The sequence below is a fragment of the Cibotium barometz genome, chromosome 56 (assembly GCF_041138505.1).
Source record: "Cibotium barometz isolate CiBa-2024 chromosome 56, ASM4113850v1, whole genome shotgun sequence".
Classification (NCBI taxonomy): Eukaryota; Viridiplantae; Streptophyta; class Polypodiopsida; order Cyatheales; family Cibotiaceae; genus Cibotium; species Cibotium barometz.
In genome coordinates, this window is record NC_141101.1 from 28,519,946 (window position 1) to 28,543,528 (window position 23,583).

Sequence of the window (23,583 nt, forward strand, 5' to 3'; positions counted from 1 at the left end):
ATTGTGGGCATATATGATGCGACATGTATTGGTAGCAAAGGGGTTATGGAACATTGTGCAGGGTATTGATGCACGTCCTATTGTGGCTGGGAATGCTGTAAACACATCAGAAACAGGTACTGTTGATGATGGTGCAGGCACAAGTGCTGTAGCAGCTGTTCGAGAACCACCACTTTCAGCAGAGCAGATTCGTTGGGATGGTAGAGATGCGCAGGCTCATGCCTTGATTGCGCTGTCTGTCAAACGTACCATTATCCCACATATTCGCTCCTGCAAGACTTCTAAGGATGCTTGGGATGTACTTGCCACATTGTATCAGGCAAGAAATGAGGCTCGTGTTGCTTATCTCCGAAAACAGTTGGAGAGTGAGCATATGAACGAAGGTGATTCTATGGATAGCTTTTTGACAAAGATCAAGGATTTCAAAGAGCAGCTCATTTCTGCAGATGAAATCCTGTCAGACAGTTCACTTGTGCAGACTGTTTTGAATGGTCTACCAGATTCTTATCAGGGTTTTGCTTCCACTCTTCGCTTGATGATGAAAGGCAATCCCAATGCCTTATCATTTGAGGAGTTAGTTTCTGTTTTGCTGCAAGAAGACCAGTCAAGGCAAAACAGGAATATTATGCGTGTCGCAGATCAAGCTTTCGTTGCTAGTCAGCAGAGAAGCGGGAAAGGTAAAGCTGGCTTTTCTTCTAGTAAGCAGAAATCTGCAAATGCTGCGCAACCAAAGAAGGAAGACAAAGATGAGAAGAAGGGTGACAAACAGAAGACATTTTGCAAGTACTGTAAGGGAAATGATCATGTCATCAAAGCGTGTCCTAAGCTGGCTGCGAAAGAGGCTAAGAAGAAAGAGGCTGGTATGGCTGTTGCAGATGCCTCTCCTTCTAACAATGAATCTGCTAATGTTGTGCTAGATACAGAATGGGCATTCAATGCGCAGTGCAGTTATGACCCATCTTTGCATGACACATGTATGTCTGCAGTAGATTCAGATGTATGGTACTTTGACAGTGGTGCCACTAAGCATATCACCTCGCAGCGCAGTTTATTCACTTTCCTTGAGTCTGCTCCCACAGGGAATACTGTCACTTGTGCCAATAACTCCTCTTATCCCGTTGAAGGAGTTGGACAGATTGTGCTGAATGTTGCAAATGGCAACACCTTTACACTTTTTGATGCATTGTATGTGCCAGGGATCAAAAAGAATCTGCTGTCAGTCTCCGCATTTGCCAAAACAGGTTTGGTTGTAAAATTTGTGAATGACAGATGTACTGTTCATGATCTCTCTTGTGGTGACATCATTGTAGCATCTGGTTCACTATGTCGAGGGCTGTATAAGCTCAATATGGATGACAAATGTGTAGAGGATTCAGCATGTGCTATTATGGATACGCAGGCTATTTCAGATGCAAAACTGTGGCATGCACGTTTTGGTCATCTGAATTTTGCAAGTTTGCTGCGCCTGCAGAAATCTGAAATGGTGTCTTCTTTGCCTAAGCTTGAGGCACCTGTCAAGCATGTTTGTGAGGGCTGCATATTGGGTAAAATGCAGCGTGCTTCCTTTCCCAAAGATGGATCAGTGAGAGCTGAACGCAGATTGCAGCTTGTTCACAGTGATGTTTGTGGTCCCATGCAAACTCCATCATTTGGAAACTACCTTTACTTCGTGACTTTCATTGATGATTTTACCAGGCATGCATGGGTATATCCTTTGAAGGCAAAGTCCGAAGTGTTTTTGTGCTTCAAACAGTTTTTGGTTATGGCTGAAAATGTGTCAGAAAGTAAGATGGGCACCCTCCGTTCAGATCGAGGGGGGGAGTATATGTCTTCAGAATTTAATGCATTTCTGGCTGAGCGTGGGATAAAACACCAATGTACAGTGCCGTATACACCACAGCAAAATGGTGTGGCTGAGAGAAAAAACAGGTCTCTCATGGAAATGGCAAGATGTATGGTTAAGAGTCAAAGTCTACCACATGGTTTTTGGCTTGAGGCTGTCATGTGTGCCACTTATGTACTAAACAGGTGTCCCACCAAAGCATTACAGGTTGTCACTCCATATGAGGCTTGGCATAGCCGCAAGCCATCTGTTGGCCATTTACGTGTTTTTGGTTGCCTGGCATATGCATTAGTGCCTGTGCAACATCGCAGAAAATTGGATGACAAAGCTGTCAAATGTATTTTTGTTGGATATAGTGCTGAGAGCAAAGGCTATCGTTTGTATCATCCACAGACAAAGCGCATTTTGGTTAGCCGTGATGTTGTATTTGTGGAAGATGCAGTTCAGCCCTTGGTTTCATGTACTAAGGAGACAGATATCAGCTCACGTGATGTCTATGATACATTGTTGCCTCTTTTCAGTGGTGCACAGTCAAGTGCAATACCTCATGAGGCAGTTTTTCAGCCTATGCAGGTTTTAAATAATGGCACAGATCAGCCTATATCTGATGCAGATGTGCATGATGCACTTGAGGATGAGAGACAAGAGATTGAGGGCTCTAGGAATATGCCTAGATGGCTGGTGCAGACTTTGCGTGACAGCAAGTTGGATGCCCCTTTGTCTAGTCGCACTCGTTCTGGCTCTCATGGTGCCTCTTATGCGTCAGATTGTTATGCATTGGCTGTTTCTAGTATGTGCGATGAAAGTGAGCCTGTTTCATTTGATGAGGCACAAAGTTCAGAAAATTGGATGGCTGCTATGCAAGCAGAATACGATGCTATTATGAAGAATGGTACATGGTCTTTATGTGACTTGCCCCCTGGCAAGAAGGCCATTGGCACTAAGTGGGTATACAAATTGAAGCGTAAGCCTGATGGCACAGTGGATCGCCATAAGGCTAGGCTTGTTGCAAAAGGTTATGCTCAAGAGAAGGGCATTGATTTTGATGAGACTTTTGCTCCCACATGTCGTATGACCACTGTTCGTAGCATCTGTGCATTAGCAGCTCATAATGGTTGGAATGTACATCAGCTGGACATAAAGACTGCGTTCTTAAATGGAGATTTGCATGAGGAGGTGTATGTATCGCAGCCTCGTGGTTTTGTTCAAAGAGGGCAGGAAAACAAAGTGTGCAGGTTAAAAAAGGCTTTATATGGTTTAAAGCAAGCTCCACGAGCTTGGTATGAAAAAATACATGCATATTTGACTGCACATGGGTTTCAGAATAGTCCAACAGAAAGCACTTTGTATGTTAAACGTGTGGATGGTGTACATCTAATCATTGCTCTCTATGTCGATGACATGCTGCTCACAGGACCAAATGAGAGTCATATTGCTGATTTTAAGGCTGATTTGAATGCCTCTTTTGAGATGTCAGATTTGGGGCATTTGCATCATTATTTGGGGATACAATTTAAGCACTGTGATGGAGGTATTGCTTTGTGTCAGACAAAGTATATTGAAACATTGTTGCGGAGATTTGGCCTTGAAGACTGCAAGCCTATTGCTACTCCAATGGAGACAGGTTTGAAGTTGAGTCTTCATGATGCTGGAGATCACTTTGATGTCACACTCTATCAGACAGCTGTTGGTTGCCTCATTTATGTATGCATTACGAGGCCAGACATTCAGTTTGCAGTCTCACAGGTGAGCAGATTTATGCATAGCCCAGGCATTAAGCATTGGCAGGCAGTGAAGCGTATCTTTCGCTATTTGAGTGGTACTCGGCATCTTGGGTTGTTTTATCCCAAGGGGGGATCATTGCCGCCAGATTTACATGTTTTTTCAGATTCTGACTGGGCTGGTTGTTATGACACACGCGTGTCCACGAGTGGTTTTTGCTTCATGCTTGGAAGCTCATGCATATCATGGTTGAGCAAGAAGCAGCCTACTGTGGCCACTTCTAGTTGTGAAGCTGAGTACAGGGCAGCTTTCACAGCTACGGTTGAGTGTGTGTGGCTCAGACGCCTTATGGCTGATTTGGGTGTTGGGCAGCCATCTGCCACCACCATCTTCACTGACAGTCAGAGCGCATTGGCAGTTGCGCGGAACCCAGTGTTCCATGCTCGTACGAAGCACATTGAGGTGCACTACCATTATGTCAGGGAGAGACTCTCTGCAGGAGAGATCAGTTTGGCTTATGTGCCAACACAGGATAACCTTGCAGACCTTTTCACAAAGGCTCTGCCTCGTGAAAAGTTCGAAGCTTTTCGCAAAGCTTTGGGCTTACTCCCTTTTGTGGATTCGTCCACATAGCTAGACACTTCCCTATACATGAGTGCTAGCTCTTGTTCACCGCATCACTCCAGGGGGGATTTGTTACCATATTATAGTAGTGATGTGTGTGAACACACTTAGGACCGCCGGGGCACTTTTTCCCTCACTAGGAGGTTTTTTCCCCCGTGCATTGTATATACGCCCATTATCTTTTAGGGTTGGTGATCTTTCATTTTTGGCACTCATAATACACTACTGTGTTGTGCTCAAGCTTCCTCATCTTCTTGAAGTTGTGTGTGCATTCCTGCAACCCTAATTCCAACAAGATGGCCCAGATGACTGTTGATGAACTCTCGGGAAGTCCCAGTGACCACATGGCCTTGAGGATAGTCTGAGTGGCCAGATGGCCTTGAGGATAGTCTGAGTGGCCAGATGGCTCAGCACGGTTTGGATGGAACCAGACAGGACAATCCATGAACATGAGGATCATTACTTGTGCACTACATACTGATGTATGTTTGAGTTTCTTTTACTTTGTGTGTTGTTTTTAATGTATGGACAATGCTTGGATTTATGGCATGTGATAGTCCACTGGGCTCCAGACTCCCTGGCCAGTACCTGGAATACCCAATAGATGCGAATGATGCATACTTGTTTGTTGACTAGCTTATGTCTAGTTTTTGTAGGAGGTAAGTATGCATTTATTTTATCTAACACATTTGACAGGTAATGAAGATGTACCATCAAGAACAAGGACATCGGTCAAAGAAAAGGCATTGAGATGTTGCTAGATGAGCAGATGACACCACAGATATGGGGAAAGACTAGATGCACAAGCTTACTAGATGGGGGTAGTACCTTCAAACATGTGAAAGTACTTCATGTACTTGGAACACATGGATATACATGGAACATATGGATGTGTTTGGAACACTTGTGCAGCAGTTTGAGGACAACTGTAATGTAAGAGGGAGGAAATGTAACTACTTGGACCTCCTAGCTCTATTTCACATGATGAAACCCATGCTCGGACATCAAATAGGTGGAAGAAGACATGGGGACAAGGTTCGTGAAGATTTAATTAAGAAAAAGCATCGTTCTTGGTCAAAAAAGCAAAAAAGTTAAATAGGGTTGACTCCGAGCCAAGGACACCATTTGGAAAGAGGAGATTAAGCCGGACCAAAAAGCTAAAAGGAGCTTTCTCAAAAAGCAGCTCTAAGGCCAAAAAGCAAGGCCTTAAAGCCAGAAAAGAAAAGCACCAAAAGTTGAGTAATATTTTATTAGTAAAAGTAAATAGAGCAAAAGGAAAGGCAAAAAGGAAAAAGCAAAGCATAAAAAGGCAAGAAAAATCATGGACAAGCTTTTGGCAAAAAGTAGAGCCCTTTTCAAGTAAAAAAATGTAAGATTCCTCTCTCCAGCTTTTGAGGTGTACAGTGTAAGAACCTCCCCTTCTCATCTTGTAATTATTCCCCTCTTTGAAATAAAAGAAAGATTCTATATTACCCTGTTTTGACCTAGAGAGAGAAAATGTCTAGAGAGAGGTAATCCAAAATTGAGATATTTTTGGATATAAAAATCCTCCTAGTGTCTAAAATGGTTTCCCCTGAAATAGAAATTCAAAAAGAGCTTTCCAATGTGCATTTGGAATTAATTGAAAATAAGTATAAAGGACCTTAGCCTAAGAGTCTAGATTTTCAGAAATTTTTGGATTATGGTCCAATTAAGGCTCATATGGACCAATAAGATTAATCCAAATGTAGGGAGGAGATAAATTGAAGAATTAAAAGAAAAACCCCCAAAAATGAGTAAATACTCACATAAGATGAAGAGTTGACTAAGGACAAGGATTATTAGTAAAAAACTATGAGTATTACTAAAAAAAATGAGATATTTTGGGTAAAATGATTCAATTTTGACACCTTGGTAAGGAGAAGGGAGCTCTTCAAGGAGGCACCTATTTCACATGTGCGGTGGAGTTTTAAACTCAAAAATATTGTGATATTTTTATCTCTCCTCTCTCCTAGATCAAACCAAATCAAAAGGGAGCCAACAAATCTTGTCCAAATTCAGCCAAACTGAACCTGGAAAATTCCAAAAACTAGTTGGACTTGGTTAGAGGCCTCCCTCACCTATAAATAGATCCTTAGCCCTTTGTAAAAAAATATGAGAACTATACCATGCGAGCTATACTGAAATAATGATATTTTCTATTATCCTCTAAAAATCCTCTACAAATTGAAGAGATTGGAGCTTCTCTCTCTCTTCAATCTTCCTTGGAGACTTCATCAACCTACCAAACCAATTTATTGGTTGGGGGCCTCTACTTTGATCAAAGAATCAAGCAATCTAGGAGGTAAAATGTGGTTTATGGTTTTTTTTCTTTAATCTGCAAATGTTTCTCTCTTCTCAATCCCTCTCAAGCTTGAGAAGCATTCAATTGAATGGTTTTTAAATACAATTGAAGTTCTTTAATAATGAATTGTGGTGATAAAACACATAAATTTTCATTTATGCTTAAATTAAATGTTTTTTTAAGCATGTCTCTCTCTCCCCAAAAGAATGGTCATTCCTATGACCTATTCTATATTCAAATGAAGCTTCTCATGAAGCAATTCTCTAATCTAAAAGTAATTTCTATGCTTGTCAAATTAGAGGCCAAATAAGTGGCTTTTTAATGCTTTTATGCTATTTAATTTATGGAAAATTTAAGAATCAAGTCCATAATTGGATATTGATCCAATTAATGGTTATTCTAATTATAGAGATATTACGAAACTCTATGCTTTCAAATTTGAGAATTATCAGTAATAGCAGCAGCAAAGCTATGGCAACATTTCTGAAAAATTAACACATAAATCATTTTCATTCATAATATGAAAAGAGGACTTCCTACCATATTCTAGGATTAATCATCCTAGATTAATTGAATGATTCTCATTATAATCATGGAAAATTTGATTTTTATGTTTATGCATAAATAGTTAATTAAGAAAAAGAGGAACTTCTAGTAATTCATTTTTATGTTAAAAGAGTAATCCCCATGACAATGGAAATCCATGTATTCCAATGAAGTAAGAGAAAAATTGGGATGCTAAAATAATGTATATTTTATTTAAAAATTAAAGAAGGATTTTAGTTAAATTTATCTTTTTGCATAGATAAATTTAATTGATGAAAGAGGAATTCCCTCCATATTGGAATTCAAATATTTAAGCGTAATTTTTAGCATATTGGAGTTAATGAGTATTTTTATTAAATTCAAAGATGAACTTTAGATAAATTTATTCTATCTATGAGAAATATTTAAATGGTAAAAGAGGAATTCCTATGACATTTGGAATTCCATTATTGAGATGGAAAAATAGAAATTCCTAGCATATTGGAATTAATGAGTATTTTAATTAAATTCAAAGATAAAATTTAGATAAATTTATTTTATCTATGAGAAATATTTAAATGTTAAAAGAGAAATTCCTATGACATTTGGAATTCCATCATTTAGATGGGAAAAGAGAAATTCATAGCATATTGAAATAATGAATATTTTATTTTAGATGAAATTACTTTATGAGAAATATTTAATGATAAAAGAGGAATACCCATGCCGTTGGAATGCAATTAATTAAATTCAAAAAGATGAATTCCCATGGTATTTACGATCCAAGAAATTAAATGAGAAGAAGAGGAATTTTTAGTATAATTCAATTTATGATTATTTATCAAAAGTGAAAATATGGGTAGAATTGAATTCTGTAAATCCCATGAATTCTTTTATATTGAATATAATTCATTTGAGAAATTGAGAATGAATATGAAAATAGTCATTGAGAAAAAGAACCTTTAATTAGGCCAAACAATTGGTAAAAATTTAGAAAAAGTCTCATTATCGGGATCAACCTAGAAAAAGCTACTAAATGGGATTAGCATGTGAATGGATGAGATAAGGTGAAAATAGGATGCAATAAGATGTGTATGGGATGTGATAGGATGTGATAAGATGTAAACAGGATACGATAGAATGAAAATGGATGTGATAAGATGTGTATGGGATAGAATGTGAATGGATGTGATAAGAGGTGTATGGGATGTGATAGAATGTGAATGGATGTGATAAGATGTGTATGGGATGTGATAGGATGTGATAAGATGAAAATAGGATGTGATAAGATGTGATGTAATGAGAATGAATGTGGATGTGTATGTGGAATAATGAATGTGGATGTGTATGTGAAAGAATGAAAAGATGTGTATGGGATGTGATAAGGTGAAAATAGGATGTGATAAGATGTGATGTAATGAGAATGAATGTAATGTGTATCGGGATGTGTATGAGGAAGAATGGATGTCTGGATGTGTATGTGGAAGAATGAATGTGGATGTGTATGAGGAAGAATGAATGTGGATGTGTATGTGGGGAAGAATGAATGTGGATGTGTATGTGGAAGAATGGATGTGGATGTGGATGTGTATGTGAAAGGATGTGATATCGATGTGAGTGAATGAATGAGATGTGAATCAGGATGTGAATGAATGAGATGTGATGTCATGCGAATCGGATGTAAATGTATGATATGAGATGTGAATGGATGAGATGTGATGTGATGTGAATCGGGATAAGAATGAATGAGATGTGATATCGATGTGAGTGAATGAATGAGATGTGATGTGATGTGAATCGGGATATGAATGAATGAGATGTGATGTCATGCGAATCGGATGTAAATGTATGATATGAGATGTGAATAGATGAGATGTGATGTGATGTGAATCGGGATAAGAATGAATGAGATGAGATGTGAAATGAATGAGATGAGATGTGATGTAAATTGAAATAGATGTGAAATGAATGAGGTGTGATGGGATGCGAATATGGGTTGATGCGAGTGGATGAGATGTGATGAGAATAAATGAGGAAAGATGTGATGAGATGGAAAATGATGTGAAATGAATGAGGTGTGATGGGATGCGAATATGGGTTGATGCGAGTGGATGAGATGTGATGAGAATAAATGAGGAAAGATGTGATGAGATGGAAAATGATGTGATTGGATGAGAATGGGTATACATATGAATTGGATATGGATTAAGTAATGTGGATGGATGTGGAACAATGTGAAAGACGAGAGTTCATTATAGGAACTGTATTTATGACATGTTTTTAAATGATTGTTTTATGTCAAAAATGCTGGGGAAGCATTTTGACCGTCTTGTGAATGAGGTCGTGGTGGTGACCTAACTGATAAAGTTGCAACAGCTGACGGAGAGTCAACGGAGGATGTCTCGCATAGCAAGGTCGGCCGAGGTCTTGTGACCAACCTCGGTTGGATTTAAATGGTGAGCTTCCGGTGTACGATGGATGAGGGACCAAGGAAGCGGCCTATGAGTGAAGCGTTAGGTCACCTGCGAAGGATCCTAGAGGGTGCCGACCATACGGTGCTCGGGCTCTAGGTCGCCAAAGATACCGACATGTGCATTGTGGAAGATATTGGAACAAGGAGTAAGAGTTATTTTCTGAAACCGGGCATGGAGATTGTTGATGACATTGCTGGTCCTCAACGAATGAGTCCATGGCTCACTTATATGGAGCTGTTGGTTGATCTAGCTGATCTTCAACGGAGATTCCATCTTGATTTTTATAAGTGATTATATTGTCGCGGATACTATGAGCTAGGAACTATCGAAAAGGCCCATGAGGGACAGGTGGTGAGCATTCTGGTTGCCAATGATGCCATAGGTACACCGATGAAGAAATGATTGGAAATTAGGATTCAACCGAATATTTTGGAGGATTATGATCATTGACACTATGGTTTCATTAAATGATTATTTTAAAGATAACTGAATCTGTGAAAAAGGCAATTTCATATTGGGTGTGTAAGTGGTGTGACTGGCATTAAATTTGCATGAATATCCGGCTAAGGTGTTAAACAATCCTAAAATGGGATTGATCATGGTGATAGACATAGATTAAGCAACATAATTAAGGTGGGTTATACCACACTAAAAACTCCATGAGAGAGAGAGAGATTGCACACTCAACACAAGTTCTATTTCTCTATTGCATTCACAATGAACCATACAATGATATAGGCTTTCTAGCCTTATCCCACTTTACATGTCATCATCTATGTGGAAACTCCTTTTCCACTCTTTTGGTCAACACTCACACATCATACAATATTACATGTGGCATTCCTATCTCACCACAATAATATCTTACACCTTTAGGGTGCTTTCCCACATACACAAAACACCACGATCACATCTCTCAACACCCCCTCTTAATCGAGGTGTTCCACAACTCACCCATCATCCATCAATGTAGCATTGCACAACTGCAATCGCTACCTCTCAACAAACACTCCCCCTGAATGATACATTGGAGTGTTCATCAACCAAACATGTGTGCGCGTGTCTACCATCTTAGACACCAAGTCCATTTTGAGCCGACTCGCTCACAGCGGAACCATTGAGTCCGATTTGAACATGGAAGTTCGGGTGGGAACTAACCCATGCGCAAGCACCTCACATGTGCATCGCTCATGCACACATCACGCAACAACCATTTCAAACTTCTAGGTGAGCTCGGGCAGGGCGACCCTCATAGCATGGATGATTACAAAAAAAATCTCGTTTTGAGCACACAGGCTCGGGTATAGTTACCCTCATAAGCTGTGGGTGAAAATAAAACATTACAATTTTTATCTCCATTTTGGTTGCAACCGGGCAGGGGACCCACTTATGGAAAGCATCCATGTCTTCACATTGGTAGACCAATATTTGGCCTGATTATTTGGGGCACTTACAACCTTGCGTGTGTGAACACATCTAGAGAGAAACAATGCCTTATTTTTTGTTGTTTATGAACAAGGCTAGAAAAAGGCTGCAACGCGTAGTGCAATATAGACCGCACGGGCCCCTCTTCTGCAAGAGTGTAATGCAGCGTCCTATGTAGACTTGACCTTTGCTAGCCTCTGCCAGCTTCTCTTTTTGCAAATACGGACCCCACTTGGGTCTTCTCCTTCCTCACCAATCTCTGTTTTGCTGCTCCTTGAGCTTCCATGGTGACCTCCATTGTCTGGTATAGTCATCTACCAAAGCTAATGGGTTGCTCATCGTGCCATCTTCCTTCACTTCACACTATACCACCATAGCTACCTGCTAATGTTTCCAGCAATCCCCCAACCAAGGCTTCAAGCTTGTGCTCCCGTGCAAGCTTCTCTCTTGTTTTGTTTATCTCTATTTGCTATGTTATCATATGCCATAGCTAAAGCTCAGATAAAAAATGTTTCTCTTTGCCTTGATTACGTCGATGCAGCTTCTACTTGCTACAAAACTTTGCCTTCTTAACCTCTTCCATAAGGTTTCATCATAGCCATTTACATGGCCATGTTGAGCTCACACATGAGCTCCATAAGTGCTTGCCTCTTCCATCTTTGACAAGCAAGCTTTCCATGCGGCTTCTCTCACAAGGAAACCACTCCAAGGGTGCCTTCAACTAGATTTCTCACAAGAAATCTCTAGGTGCCGAACATGTGAAAGCTATTAAGTGCTTCCACCATTGTTGCCCATCTTCCATGAGCAACTCTGTGAGCCATGCCTTTTCAACATGCTCCAACATCCTTAGAATCACTTCCTATTAACTCAAATAGATTAAAATAAGATCCCTACACAACCTGCTGACTATTTTGATATTTGGCTGACTCAAAATCAACCCTAGCCCAACATAAACTCAACCATAAACAATTTTTCACTTACAGCCTTGTCTTCAAAGAACCCCAAGCAGGCAACACACAATTGAACCAAAACCATAGGAAAACTCTTTAATTCCACACAACTTGATTATCTGTTTATTCTAAGAAGACTGTGCACAACATGAAACAAATCCTGATATTGGGAGTGGAATAGATGAAGGAAAACAACAACAGAGCTAGAGAACTTTGACACCACCCATTACCACAAAAGAAACCAAATATATACTCTACTCCAACAAGATCAACAACTATATTGTCTACAAGCAACAGCATGCCAGCTTATATTGGCTAATACAATAGGGAGATGCTCGAGAGATCCTCAAATCTGGTCCATGTCCCAATAGTATTGCACTATGAGAGGTTCTGGGACACAATCTCCCACACAAATTCTCTCCCACTCCTACAATCCCCTGCTCTGGACAGATCTTAGTCTTCTCTCACAAACCCCATGTTACCTTTCACATAGAACAAAACCATAGATAACTAGCTTCATAGCAATCTCACAATCCAACACTAGCTCTCTTAGCAATCTCTTATTCAACACACCAAAGCTCTCACAGTGCTCTCTTATTCAACACACCAAAGCTCTCACAGTGCTCTCAAACTTACCCAATGCAAAAAAATGCTTACCCGCTTCCCTCCTACGCAACTACGCTCTACCTCCATACATGCCCTCACCTACTCTACCCAATCCTGTCAGCTATTCACCATGCAATAGTCCTAATAGTAGCTTATTACATCTAGTTACAAGTGTGAAGATATTCATGCAAGAATGCTACATTTCCTAAGGTCTTTAACCATATCCAATGTATTATTTTCTTTTCTTGGATTTGGGATGAGCATCTCCATTGATCATGTCCTCTTGGCCACATAAAATCCTATCAGTAGCATTGACCTTTTTGAGGTCCATGCACACTTGTACTTTACCATTATTTTTGAGCACTATCACTATGGGTGATACCCATTCTGTGTGCTTAATTTCATAGATGAATCCGGCATCAATGAGTGGATTCATTTCTTCTCGGACCATCTTGGAATACTTTGGATTCATAGGGTTAGCTCTTTGCTTGATCAATCCCGCTCCATCAACAATAGGAATAGTGTGTTTGATTACTTCAGGACGTACACCCTTCATATCCATGTACTTCTAGGCAAAGAAATCCTGGAATTCTTAGTATAGCAATGAGTTTGGTCCCTTCCTCGGTCGAGAGGTCATCCCCAATGTATATTGGCCTCGGGTCTTCACCTGGGCCTACCAGGTTCATTTCCTTCACCTTGGCTTAACCGTCATATGAGGTCCCTGGCTCTCTTTTGTGGGACCTTTGGGCCAAATCATATTGTACATATCTATCATCCATCTGGAAGATTTTGAAGTGTTTGGGTACTTGTTTAGTCTCTTTTGCCTTAGCGCTTTCCTCTTCTATCAGTTTTTTAACTTCCTTTTTCACCAGCTCTAACTTCTTGTTGCGTGCTTTGCGCGCAGAGTGGAAAATCTTTTGAGGTTTGGGTTGGGGGTCAGTTGGCTCCATTGGCTTGGGGGTGGTCTTGTGGAATGGGACTTCTATGTGAGCGTGTTCCTCATGATGGTTTTGCATTATCGGCCTTTTTCAGGTTCATGAGTGGTGACATCAAGCAAGTATGCAATGCTAAGCATGTAGAGGGACATAATCTCCTACCCAACGACTGTCGCAAACTTGGTTCTTGTGTGCCTTGGAAGTATGTACAAGGTAGAAAGGATATGCATCCGATTCTCAGAGTCTTCTGGCTTCAGAAGGGGTGCACATTCCTTGTGCTATCCTTTTCCTCATCTATTGTTTTATGGCATGTTTGACACAGGTGGACTGTAGTGGATCGGGTGGTTGTTACTGAGTCCTTTGTGAAGGGTCGGCTGCTCATGGGATGAACCTTCTAAGTGCGTAGGTTGATATTGATTGTTTAATCTTTTCTCCAAATGTAGATGTAGTGGATCGGGTGGTTGTTACTGAGTCCTTTGTGAAGGGTCGGCTGCTCATGGGATGAACCTTCTAAGTGCGTAGGTTGATATTGATTGTTTAATCTTTTCTCCAAATGTAGATGTGTTTGGTATCTTAGTCATGGATCATTTTTGTTTCCCTCATGAAGGGTCATCCAAGGATGCAGTCGTACAAAACTAGTTATCGACGACCAAAGTTCATCAACCACCACAAAGGTGTGGCAGAAGGTGGTTCCAATGATCTTTATTTTTAAATCCTTCAAAAGACCAATGGGTCTAGTAGTGGCTCCATCAGCAAGTTTTACCAATAAGGTCATGACATCCATGGTTGGTGCCACCCATTTTTCCTAGAATTGTTTGGTGACAATGCTCATTCCTGCCCCCCCATCCAGGATTGCACTAACCTCGAGGCTGCTGAAGATTATTGGCAATGCAACATTGAGTTCATCGTCTAGCTCCACGGATTCCTGCATGGCTACCCTGAGGCATCCCTCCATCCAATCTTTTAGATCCTTTTATAAGCTTGGGCTACCTTGAAGCAAGGTGTGAATGGGGATCTGAATATGAGAAGAGAGGAAGGAAGAGAGACCTGCAATGTCTCTATAGGAGCAGATGTTCCTTGAGGAATCTCACCTTGGCTTATCCTCAAGCTCTTGTTCGTATTGGGTATTTGGATTGGGACCTCCGTGTCTATTCTTTTGAGATGGTCATCCCCCAGGTTTTTGAGATATTTAGCTACCTAGTTTCCCTAGTGGGGGGTGGTGGCAGTGGGTGATGCTGCTGTGTTGGCCTATTAGGGGGTGCTTATTTTGGGAGCTCTCTATTATATACCTGAGCCTCTTTGGTAGGTTGTATGTTGGAGACCAAGGGACATGGCTCTAGGTAAGCTATTGGAGGCACATCTTCTATCTAAGCTTGGCAATCCCTAACCAATTCTTGGGCTACCAAGAGCCTTTCCGTTTCCTTAATGGGATTAGGGTATTCGGCTAGCTTTCGGAGGGTGCTGGTTAGGGCCGATTAGCTCCCTGGCATGAGTAGCTAGAAGGTAGTAGATGTTCCTCTTCTAATGAAGAGGTTGATGCATGGATGCTTGTGTCACCTTCCAAACCACTTTTACTAACCACCCAACGATCCCCTTTGCCAATTTTCATGGTTTTCTTTTGCGGGTGTCTCGTTGCACGCACTTGTTTAGGGACATTCTTTAAAGATAAAACCTTTACATGTCCCTGGTTTTGCAAAGTCAATGCCTCTACTACAGCGTGAGCTGCAGGTCCTTTGCCTATTCTGTAATTTGGTCATTGTGTTGAGAGGGTATGGATGAAGCCATCTCTTACACTCAACAAGTTAATGTTGGTGCTGGGATTAGCTTCATGAGATTTTCATGTTGTCCCTGCTCTCAGTGGTGGTGGACAATCCTTATATATGTGGTCTATCACACACCCAATGCATAAAGGGGTTAATGCGGAAGCGCCTACAGAGGTACTTGCCATCTCTTTTTTTATTAGACAGTTAGCTACTACTCAATGAGGTCCTATGTAATTGTAACATTGCATGGCTGGTTGTTTAGCCATAGTATTCATATCCCGTCCGTGGAATTGGGGAAGCTAAGTATACAAGGAACATCTAGTCGTCCTCCATCACATAGTGGCTTAAAATCTAGGAGGGTAGATTGTTTGGCTCTAGAGGCTCATAAGTGGATCCTTCAGTAACCTTATCCCCTTCTTTAAATATTTGCATCAAGGTTAGCTAAACAAGTGATACTCGTGGTAATGGGGGTTGATGTGGGAGTATTGGGGGGATCAAGGCATCTCTGGTACCCTAAGGATGCACTGATATATGTTGTTTTGTTTGAGATTGTGAACATAGTGGCACATTTCTATCAATTAGAAATTGTTTTGTATGATTTTGGTTTTAATTTTAAAAGCAATACATATCTTTATAATGGAAAGAGTTTACCTCCATTATGATGCTCACATATACATTGTTTTGTATGATTTTGTGCATTAATTCAAATTCATACATATTTCTGTAGTTGAAAGATCATACCTCCATTATGACAGTCGTCTATATTGTCATTATGTCACATGTATTTATTGTCTACGCAATGCCAATGTGATAATAGTTGTATACACTCTCTTTGCAATTGTAGGAGACTTGTGCACGTCTATATGTGTGTGTGTGTGTGTGTGTGTGTGTGTGTGTGTGTGTGTGTGTGAGAGAGAGAGAGAGAGAGAGAGAGAGGAGCAAGTAGTTAGAGGAGCAAGAGGATTAAGAGAAGGGAGGTAACATGAAAAATATGCGCCCTGTTTGTGAATGTTGCAGTGAACGGTGAAAATTAAAATTTGACGCTATGCATTAGGAATTTTTCACTTAAAAAAACCTTGCGTCGTTTTTCTTTTGTGACGGATAGCCTCATTGTTAGCCTCACTTTTGTGACGCATAGTCTCATTTTTTACCTCACTTTTGAGACGCATAGCCTAATTTTTAGCCTCACTTTTGTGACGCATAGGCTCACTTTGGTGACACATAGCCTCATTTTTAGCCACACTTTCGTGATGCATAGCCTCACTTTCATGACGCATAGCCTCACTTAAAAGTGATGTTTTACGCCGTGTCAGGGGCGTCAGTTGCTACACCTCCCTAGTGTCATATTTGTGACGCCATTCGTGACGCAAGAGAGCCAATCCCTTGTAGTGAATAAAGATTAAGTTGATATTTTGTCTTACAAATTCTATATCTTTTGCATAAGAAATATTTTATCTATTTTCTATATTCTCATTCTTTATATAATTAAATTTTTATAATTTCATGATTATCTATCTAAATAATGGAACATGTCGATTCTTTCCAAAAAGCATTAATAGCAGTGAGTGATACTAAAAAATAATCACCATTACTCTATGAAAAAAGCATTGTAAAATCACTTAGTCGTAATAAGCATACTAATGCTCGTTGCTATTGGGAGGAGCATTATGCGACTATTGCAATGAATAGGGAAATAGTGCTTATTGTAATAAGCCACCCCCACCAAAAAACCCCACACAAAGACCCTCACACTTTATCTAAGTTATGCAACATTTAATTGCAATGGCCCATAGCTAAGCCCTTAGTACAACCTTGAAAGGCTTAGGATATAGTACCTTCTAATTATTGGATTAAACTAATATAATAAACAACCTTGAAAAGATTAGGAAAGATTACCTTCTAATTATTAGGTTAAACCAATATGATAAGCATCACTATAGTATACAGTTGAAAAACATCCTAAGAGGTTGAGGACAATATCTTGTTGAAAAAGCTCCTAGGTTAGTTTTTGTCTAATGGATTCTTTTTATTTCACTAACTCATTAGTTTTCTAAGTGTATGTATACCTAAGTGAAGTTGGTCACCTTTCTTACAAAAGTGTCCAGAGATATTGGAATTTGAACCACTAAGCTAAATGAGGCACTTGTAGTCAATTTAACATTTAAGAATCATGAAAAAAGGGACTAATATTTATCTAATGGCTTACATGAGCCTATTGTTGGCACTTGTAGTCAATTTAACATTCAAGAACCATGAAAAAAAGGGACTAATGGCTGTCTCCAAAAAAGCGTTGGCTATTTACGTTTAACATCGTCAAAATACTAGCTTTTAGTGAGATACAAAGCTAAATTTGCCAAAATTACACTACATGACATGTGAATACATAAAATAACAACTTGAAATATTTTCCCAATGTTTCTTATAAAAAAAGATATTCACCAACTTATATGTATTTATACTTTTTTTAAAACCCTTTGAAAAAGGCATATTTTTGGGAGTAGAGTAATACGCACAGTGAGATCACGTTTAACGTAAAGCTTGAACGATAATGAGCTCACTTTAATACTGCAGATTTCTCATATGGTACTATAAATTTTACAAAGCGGTTGAAATAGGGATACACCCTTCAAAATGTACAGTGTCATTTAGAACTTTGCGTAAGTAAGGGAATGTCTTGTTGTGATTGATGAGAGAACAACTTGTGAGATTCACACAGTATGTGTAGTGGGACTGCAGTAATGGTGCATTATGCATTCCATGGAATTTGTCAGCCGATGATTCCTTTGAGGAAGGCGGGGTCAAGGTCTTGGTCGGAGAGAGGTTGCGAGTATAGCAGATGGGGAGCGCTTGAAGGTGAGAATCCTGCGTGTTGGTCTTGCTTGGCATCGGCCGGGAAGCTATGGTGGTGCTGGGTAGCGGATGGAGTCGACGTAGGGGCGTTGTGGTGGGTGGCGATAGGTAACTGGTGGAGAAATGGGGGTTGCTGCGCTAGGACATACGGGTGGCCGCGGTGCTGGAAAGTTGGGGACGACGAGGACGAGTTGGCGGCGCTCGGAGGCGGAGAGGTGACAGACGGGAGGCGCGAGAGGAGAGCTTGCAAGCTCGCTTGCATAACGTTATGGGCGGAGGGAGAGGCGTCGAGTTGATGTGGAAGGTGCTGATTGGGGGCAGTGCTACCACGGGCTTGCAGGCCCGCTGGCATGACGTGGTAAGCGGAGGGAGGGGCGTCGACGAGCTGATGTGGAAGGTGGTGATTGGCAGTGCTATGGCTCACCGGGCAGTCGGCGGCATCTAAAGATGACGGATTCACGTTTCCAGAAAGATTCTCGCCGGCGGCGGCCCGCACGGCAGCCATCAACTTTTGCTGCTGGTGGTGCTGCTGTTGAAGATGATGGATATGCTGATCCAACGGCCAGTATTCTGCAGAGGCGGGCTGATGGGGCTGGTCGGATGGCCAGGAGTCGCCGACTGCGGCGGCTGCCACTGCCTTCTTGGCTGATGTGGTGTGCTGCATCAGGACCGGGTGCACTGCATACACGCCGGGGATGCTCTGCAGGTAATTGAACTTGCGTTGCAGAAACAACACGAAGTTGAGGTCCTCAGTAGTCTGCTGCCAAAATCAACACATTACATATCACATGTAGCTTTTACCCTTCTATAATTGCCGCATCAATCAACCGGAGCTCATCGCATGTTCAGAAATGTGTCCCTCCCCACGCACCCACACCCCCACACACACCCCCCCCCCACACACACACACGCTTACACACACACACGCTTTACACTGTAGAGCACGTCCTTGGCCTTCTGGATAAAAGAATGAGTATCCCCAATTACCTTCCTTGAAACTACCAAAGAAAAAGTAACCCATCATGGCCTGCTAAAGTTCAGGTTTTTCACCTTCTTCAAAGATCCGAGCTGTAACACCCCTTCCTTAACCGCTACAATTGCAATCGTCTGCGCGCACAACGATACATCTTAACAATACTCTCTCTGATAACCTAAGCTCTAGACCTAGCCACTTAGCATTAATCTCCTTTTGTAAAGATGCCCTCACCTCAATACCGCTTTTGAATTGAGCTTCCCACGTCCTGGGATGCTGCCACAAGTGTAAGACAATTAAGGCTCCTATAATCTTAACAACAGAAATTAACATATTTAAGCTTGATATAAGGCGCTAAGTGAGCACTTACAGGGTCTAGGGCACCTTGCCATGAAGAAGGATACTGAGGATCAGCTTCCATGGGCTCTTTGTAGAGCCACTTGTGGCTATTGTCTGCGGCCACCTTCCCCATCAACCTAAAGGTTTAAAGAACAACCAGCTAGCTGCATTAAACTTTGGTTGCTAATAAATCACCTATTTTGTGGCAGAATCAGGTAAGTGTACATGTTTGCTTCATAATTACAAGATGATCATCATCCTTTAGTATAGCTAAAGTGCAGGCTACAAGAAATAAAATCCGAAGAAGCCAGTTGTGCACTTCTGTTGTTCTATATTGTTGAGGTGAATTAAAGGTTTATCAAGCGTTTAATGGCAATTAGCATATGTTTATACTGTATTATAGACCTGCAAGTGTTAACACTAACCCCTCTCCAAAGTTGTAAACTTCGTGTGACATTTTGAAGAAGAGCTCAGGTTGCATGTACTGCATTTGACAGCCTTGATCATGAGAAGCTCTCTGCTGATCAGGGCTACTAGAGTTGTGAGAGGTCGAAGCATTTGGCTCACTAATTGCAGACCTTGCACATGCCACAAAGTCACAGAAACCGTCCTCCCAAACGAGGATCCTGCAGCAACCGATTAAATTAAAAGCTTATAAGTCACCCTGCAGGCCGCCGACAGGATTAACCCGAAAAAATCTTTTTGCTCACCAATTCCTCTTGTTGCCTTTAGACCGGTCAAGAACGCTGCTTTCTGAATCCCATCTGCCCACAACAATCAAGCAGAAATTATAATTAAGTATAATTATGCATAATTATGCATAGTAAAGAAGAATGATCAACAGCTAGTAATTCTGTCTAAGTGCTTGTAATTCCCCTACGCCTAGCAGTGGCGTATTATAGGCATCTACTGCACTTTTGGATCATCAAAAACAAAAGCAAACAAAACGACTAGGATAGAACTTTACAAACGAAACAATTAATTATAGTTTTATGGTGCCGCAGTGCGCTTACTTTGGTGGAGGATAATTTCGAGGCAGGATCCTCCAAAAGACCGCGTAGATCCAATCCGAGTCTGTGCAAAGGCGGCGTAGCGTTTGTTGAAGCAGGTAACTGACCACAGGGTAACCTCCACTAGAATCCATGCTTTGAGCTCACTAACTTTTTGATACAGTGGCCCAACAATCCCTCTATAGTTTATATCGGCCCCTTTAATATAGCTTATATTGTATCATCTAGGCGTTCGCTTTATGCCTTGGAAGTCCTACGCATTCTCTTAGGCTTTAACTCTAATGCTTGTATAAGTGAGCGTATACTTCTATAGATGAATCCATGTACATCTAAAGGTGTGATGCATACATGTATATACATGGTGTTTATTTATCACATGCACAAAAAGTAGAAGCATACCTGATCTACTTTGTGCAACTAGCTCTCTACTCCGTACATATATGTGTATGAACATACATGGTGTTAGTATATATGTATCACTTGTAGAGAAGATAAGGATTGCTAACTCTATTGGGTACATAAGTATACATATACTACATGTATCGCCTGAGTGAAGTGCACAATTGGCCCTATTCCTTAGCTTTATTTAGTATGTACATGTATACAAGAGCAGTGTGTACATGCATAGGTCCTAGAATGTGTCATCTCAGAAAATGAATGAGTTGTTTGCAAACATGGATAACTAAATCTACTAGGTATATGTATGTGTATTCATATCTTAGTGTATGTATAGATATAATGAATACTTGTTGATACTCTTTTTATCCAAGAGACCCCTATGCAAGGTCCTTCAAGCTTGTTCTCCTATTGAATCGACAATACGTTAGTCCTATCAATAATCCCATATGCTTTTGTTGAAGTTTGTTCTCGACAATCACACATGATGTGTTGAACCAATGGTTCTTCCTCTTTTTGCCTTTTCTCTTTCAATCCTTGTCACTTTTTGGCCTTGTAATTAAAATACATATGTATGCTCCTTATACTCTTTCATTTTCTTCACCGATTACACATGCTCATAAAAATTCTTGTTATTAAGAAAAAAATGAAAGAAGACAACATTGGTTCACAAGGCATTGGCCTAGTGTTTCGATCCTTTACCTCCATCTCATGGTTCCAAGTCTATGCAACCAATATTCTCCTCCAAGGAAAAGAGCCATGAAATTTAATTTGGTCTTGAGAGCAATTTGGCATAGCTTTGAGGAGAAAATTAGAAGTTTGATGTGAATTATGTTTAAAAAAAGAGGATGAGGGTTGTATTTTCTATATCTCCACATAAAAGAAGAACAGCTCATATTGAACTCGCGTGCTATCACACATAATTTTAAGTTCCTTACTCCCACGAGAAAAACAACAATGACAACAACTAGCCATTTGTGTAGGTCAGTGAGCTTTATGGGCCATGGCTTACTATGACTTATCTTTCCATGCAAAGTGGATAGTTGCCTTTTATCTTGTGGCCTAGATTTCTAGCAACTAGTTTGTTGTCTAGTTCTATCACTCTCCTTGTCCCCCTACAAACAGTTAAATGTTCATGAGTGAACATGAATAGTCGGCAGTGATCTCTTCTACTAGGCTACCACATGTTATTGTAGCCCCATCTCAAAATTTAAATGGTAGTCCCATAATTTCTTTTGTTGCTTTATCTACCCTCCTTGCAATGTTCCTGTGAAGGATGAAGTTATGATCACCCTTCTCTCAATGTAGATAGGTCAAAGATTTCTTTTGTTGTTTTATCCACCTTCTTGGAATGTGTTTTTCAAAAGGAAGAACTTGCACCTTGTAATGCAAATGTTACTATAATTTTTTACTTACCTTTGTAAAAGGAAAGACTAAGTAATTTTTCTATTTTTTTTGTAAAACTAAGAAATCATATTGATTTTTATCCTAATGATTGTCTAAAAATATTATATCAAAGATCAATATCTCTCTCTCTCTCTCTCTCTCTCTCTCTCTCTCTCTCTCTCTCACACACACACACACACACACACACACACACACACACACACAAAAGAAATCCCTTGTAGAGAAATTCCTTTTTCTTTTCGTTGGATAGGTTGTGGGACCAATTAGTGGCCTTAAATTAGCAACCTAACTTTAGACTCCAAAATAATGATTTAATACAAGGTACCTCCTACCTTTGCCTTCAAGTGAAACCCAATACACAACAAAATAATGTATTTGGGGTGGCCTTCTTTAGAGAGAGAGAGCAATTGAAATCTCCAAGGTGTATATGGGGTGGCCTTCTTTGAATTCTGGAAAGTGGGTACCTTACAATTTCAAAAATCAGCTCACTTTGAAGTGTGCCTTAAAAGCAATCGTTCTCTCTACGCGTTTCTAACTGGCCGCACTAGAATTATAACTGGCGGGGTCTTCTGACGTAGAGCACAGGACAGGCTCACAAAGGAGAGACCTCAAATTGGCCCCCTGTTTAGGCTCCCAAAAGCGAGATACTATATTCGTGGACACCCTGCAAAGGAACCTATATGAATGAATGAAGAAGAAGCTGACACCAAGAGATTCGTGTGGTCGTTATCATGCTATGCTGTACCTGGCAAAAACACTGAACGGCCGTGAGCATCTTGTATAGGTTTCCTGCCCTTTCCCCATGATTACTCTAACTAACTTCCATCTTAATCCTTCATTACATCGACGCAAATTCTAAAACGACTTCATTACGCTGGCGTGCATGCTAATTTCACTCGTTAATCACTGAGTGCATGCTAGTTTTACTCTTTAATCACTGCTTAGCCGTGCATCTTCTGTAGGTTTCCTGTCCTTTCCCCATGATTACTCTAATTTCCTTCCAAATTAACCCTTGATTACATCGACGCAAATTCTAAAACGACGACGTTCATTCACCTGGCGTGCATGCTAATTAAGCCGGCGTGCACGCTAATTAAGCTGGCGTGCATGCTGATTTTACTCGTTAATCACTGAGTGCATGCTAATTTTACTCTTTAATCACTGATTGACCGTGAGCATCCCCTGCCCTTTCCCCACGATTACTCTAACTTCCTCCCAAATTAACCCTTAATTACATCGACGCAAATTCTAAAACGACGTTCATTAACCTGGCGTGCACGCTAATTTTCCTCGTTAATCACTGCGTGCATGCTAATTTTACTCTTTAATCACTGATTGGCCGTGAGCATCTATAGCTTTCCTGCGACTACTTCAACTAACTTCCAAATTAACCCTTAATTACATCGACGCAAAATCTA

At 40.6% G+C, this 23,583-nt stretch overlaps 1 protein-coding gene across 2 annotated transcripts; it reads right to left on the reverse strand.

Annotated features, from left to right (window-relative positions):
* Positions 1–17,730: 17,730 nt before the first annotated feature.
* LOC147607093 (uncharacterized) lies at positions 17,731–20,621 on the reverse strand. Of its 2 annotated transcripts, none has more exons than XM_086791178.1 (7): positions 20,366–20,621; positions 20,063–20,116; positions 19,778–19,978; positions 19,384–19,489; positions 19,248–19,289; positions 19,091–19,147; positions 17,731–18,800 (listed from the first exon to the last, which is right to left on the reverse strand). In XM_086791178.1, exons 1-7 carry the CDS (start codon positions 20,494–20,496, stop codon positions 17,958–17,960), a joined length of 1,434 nt encoding a protein of 477 aa, XP_086647304.1. In that variant the 5' UTR covers positions 20,497–20,621; the 3' UTR covers positions 17,731–17,957. The 2 variants fall into 2 exon arrangements, with proteins under 2 accessions (XP_086647304.1, XP_086647306.1); XM_086791180.1 differs by having other exon boundaries at positions 17,731–18,797; positions 20,366–20,619.
* Positions 20,622–23,583: the final 2,962 nt, after the last annotated feature.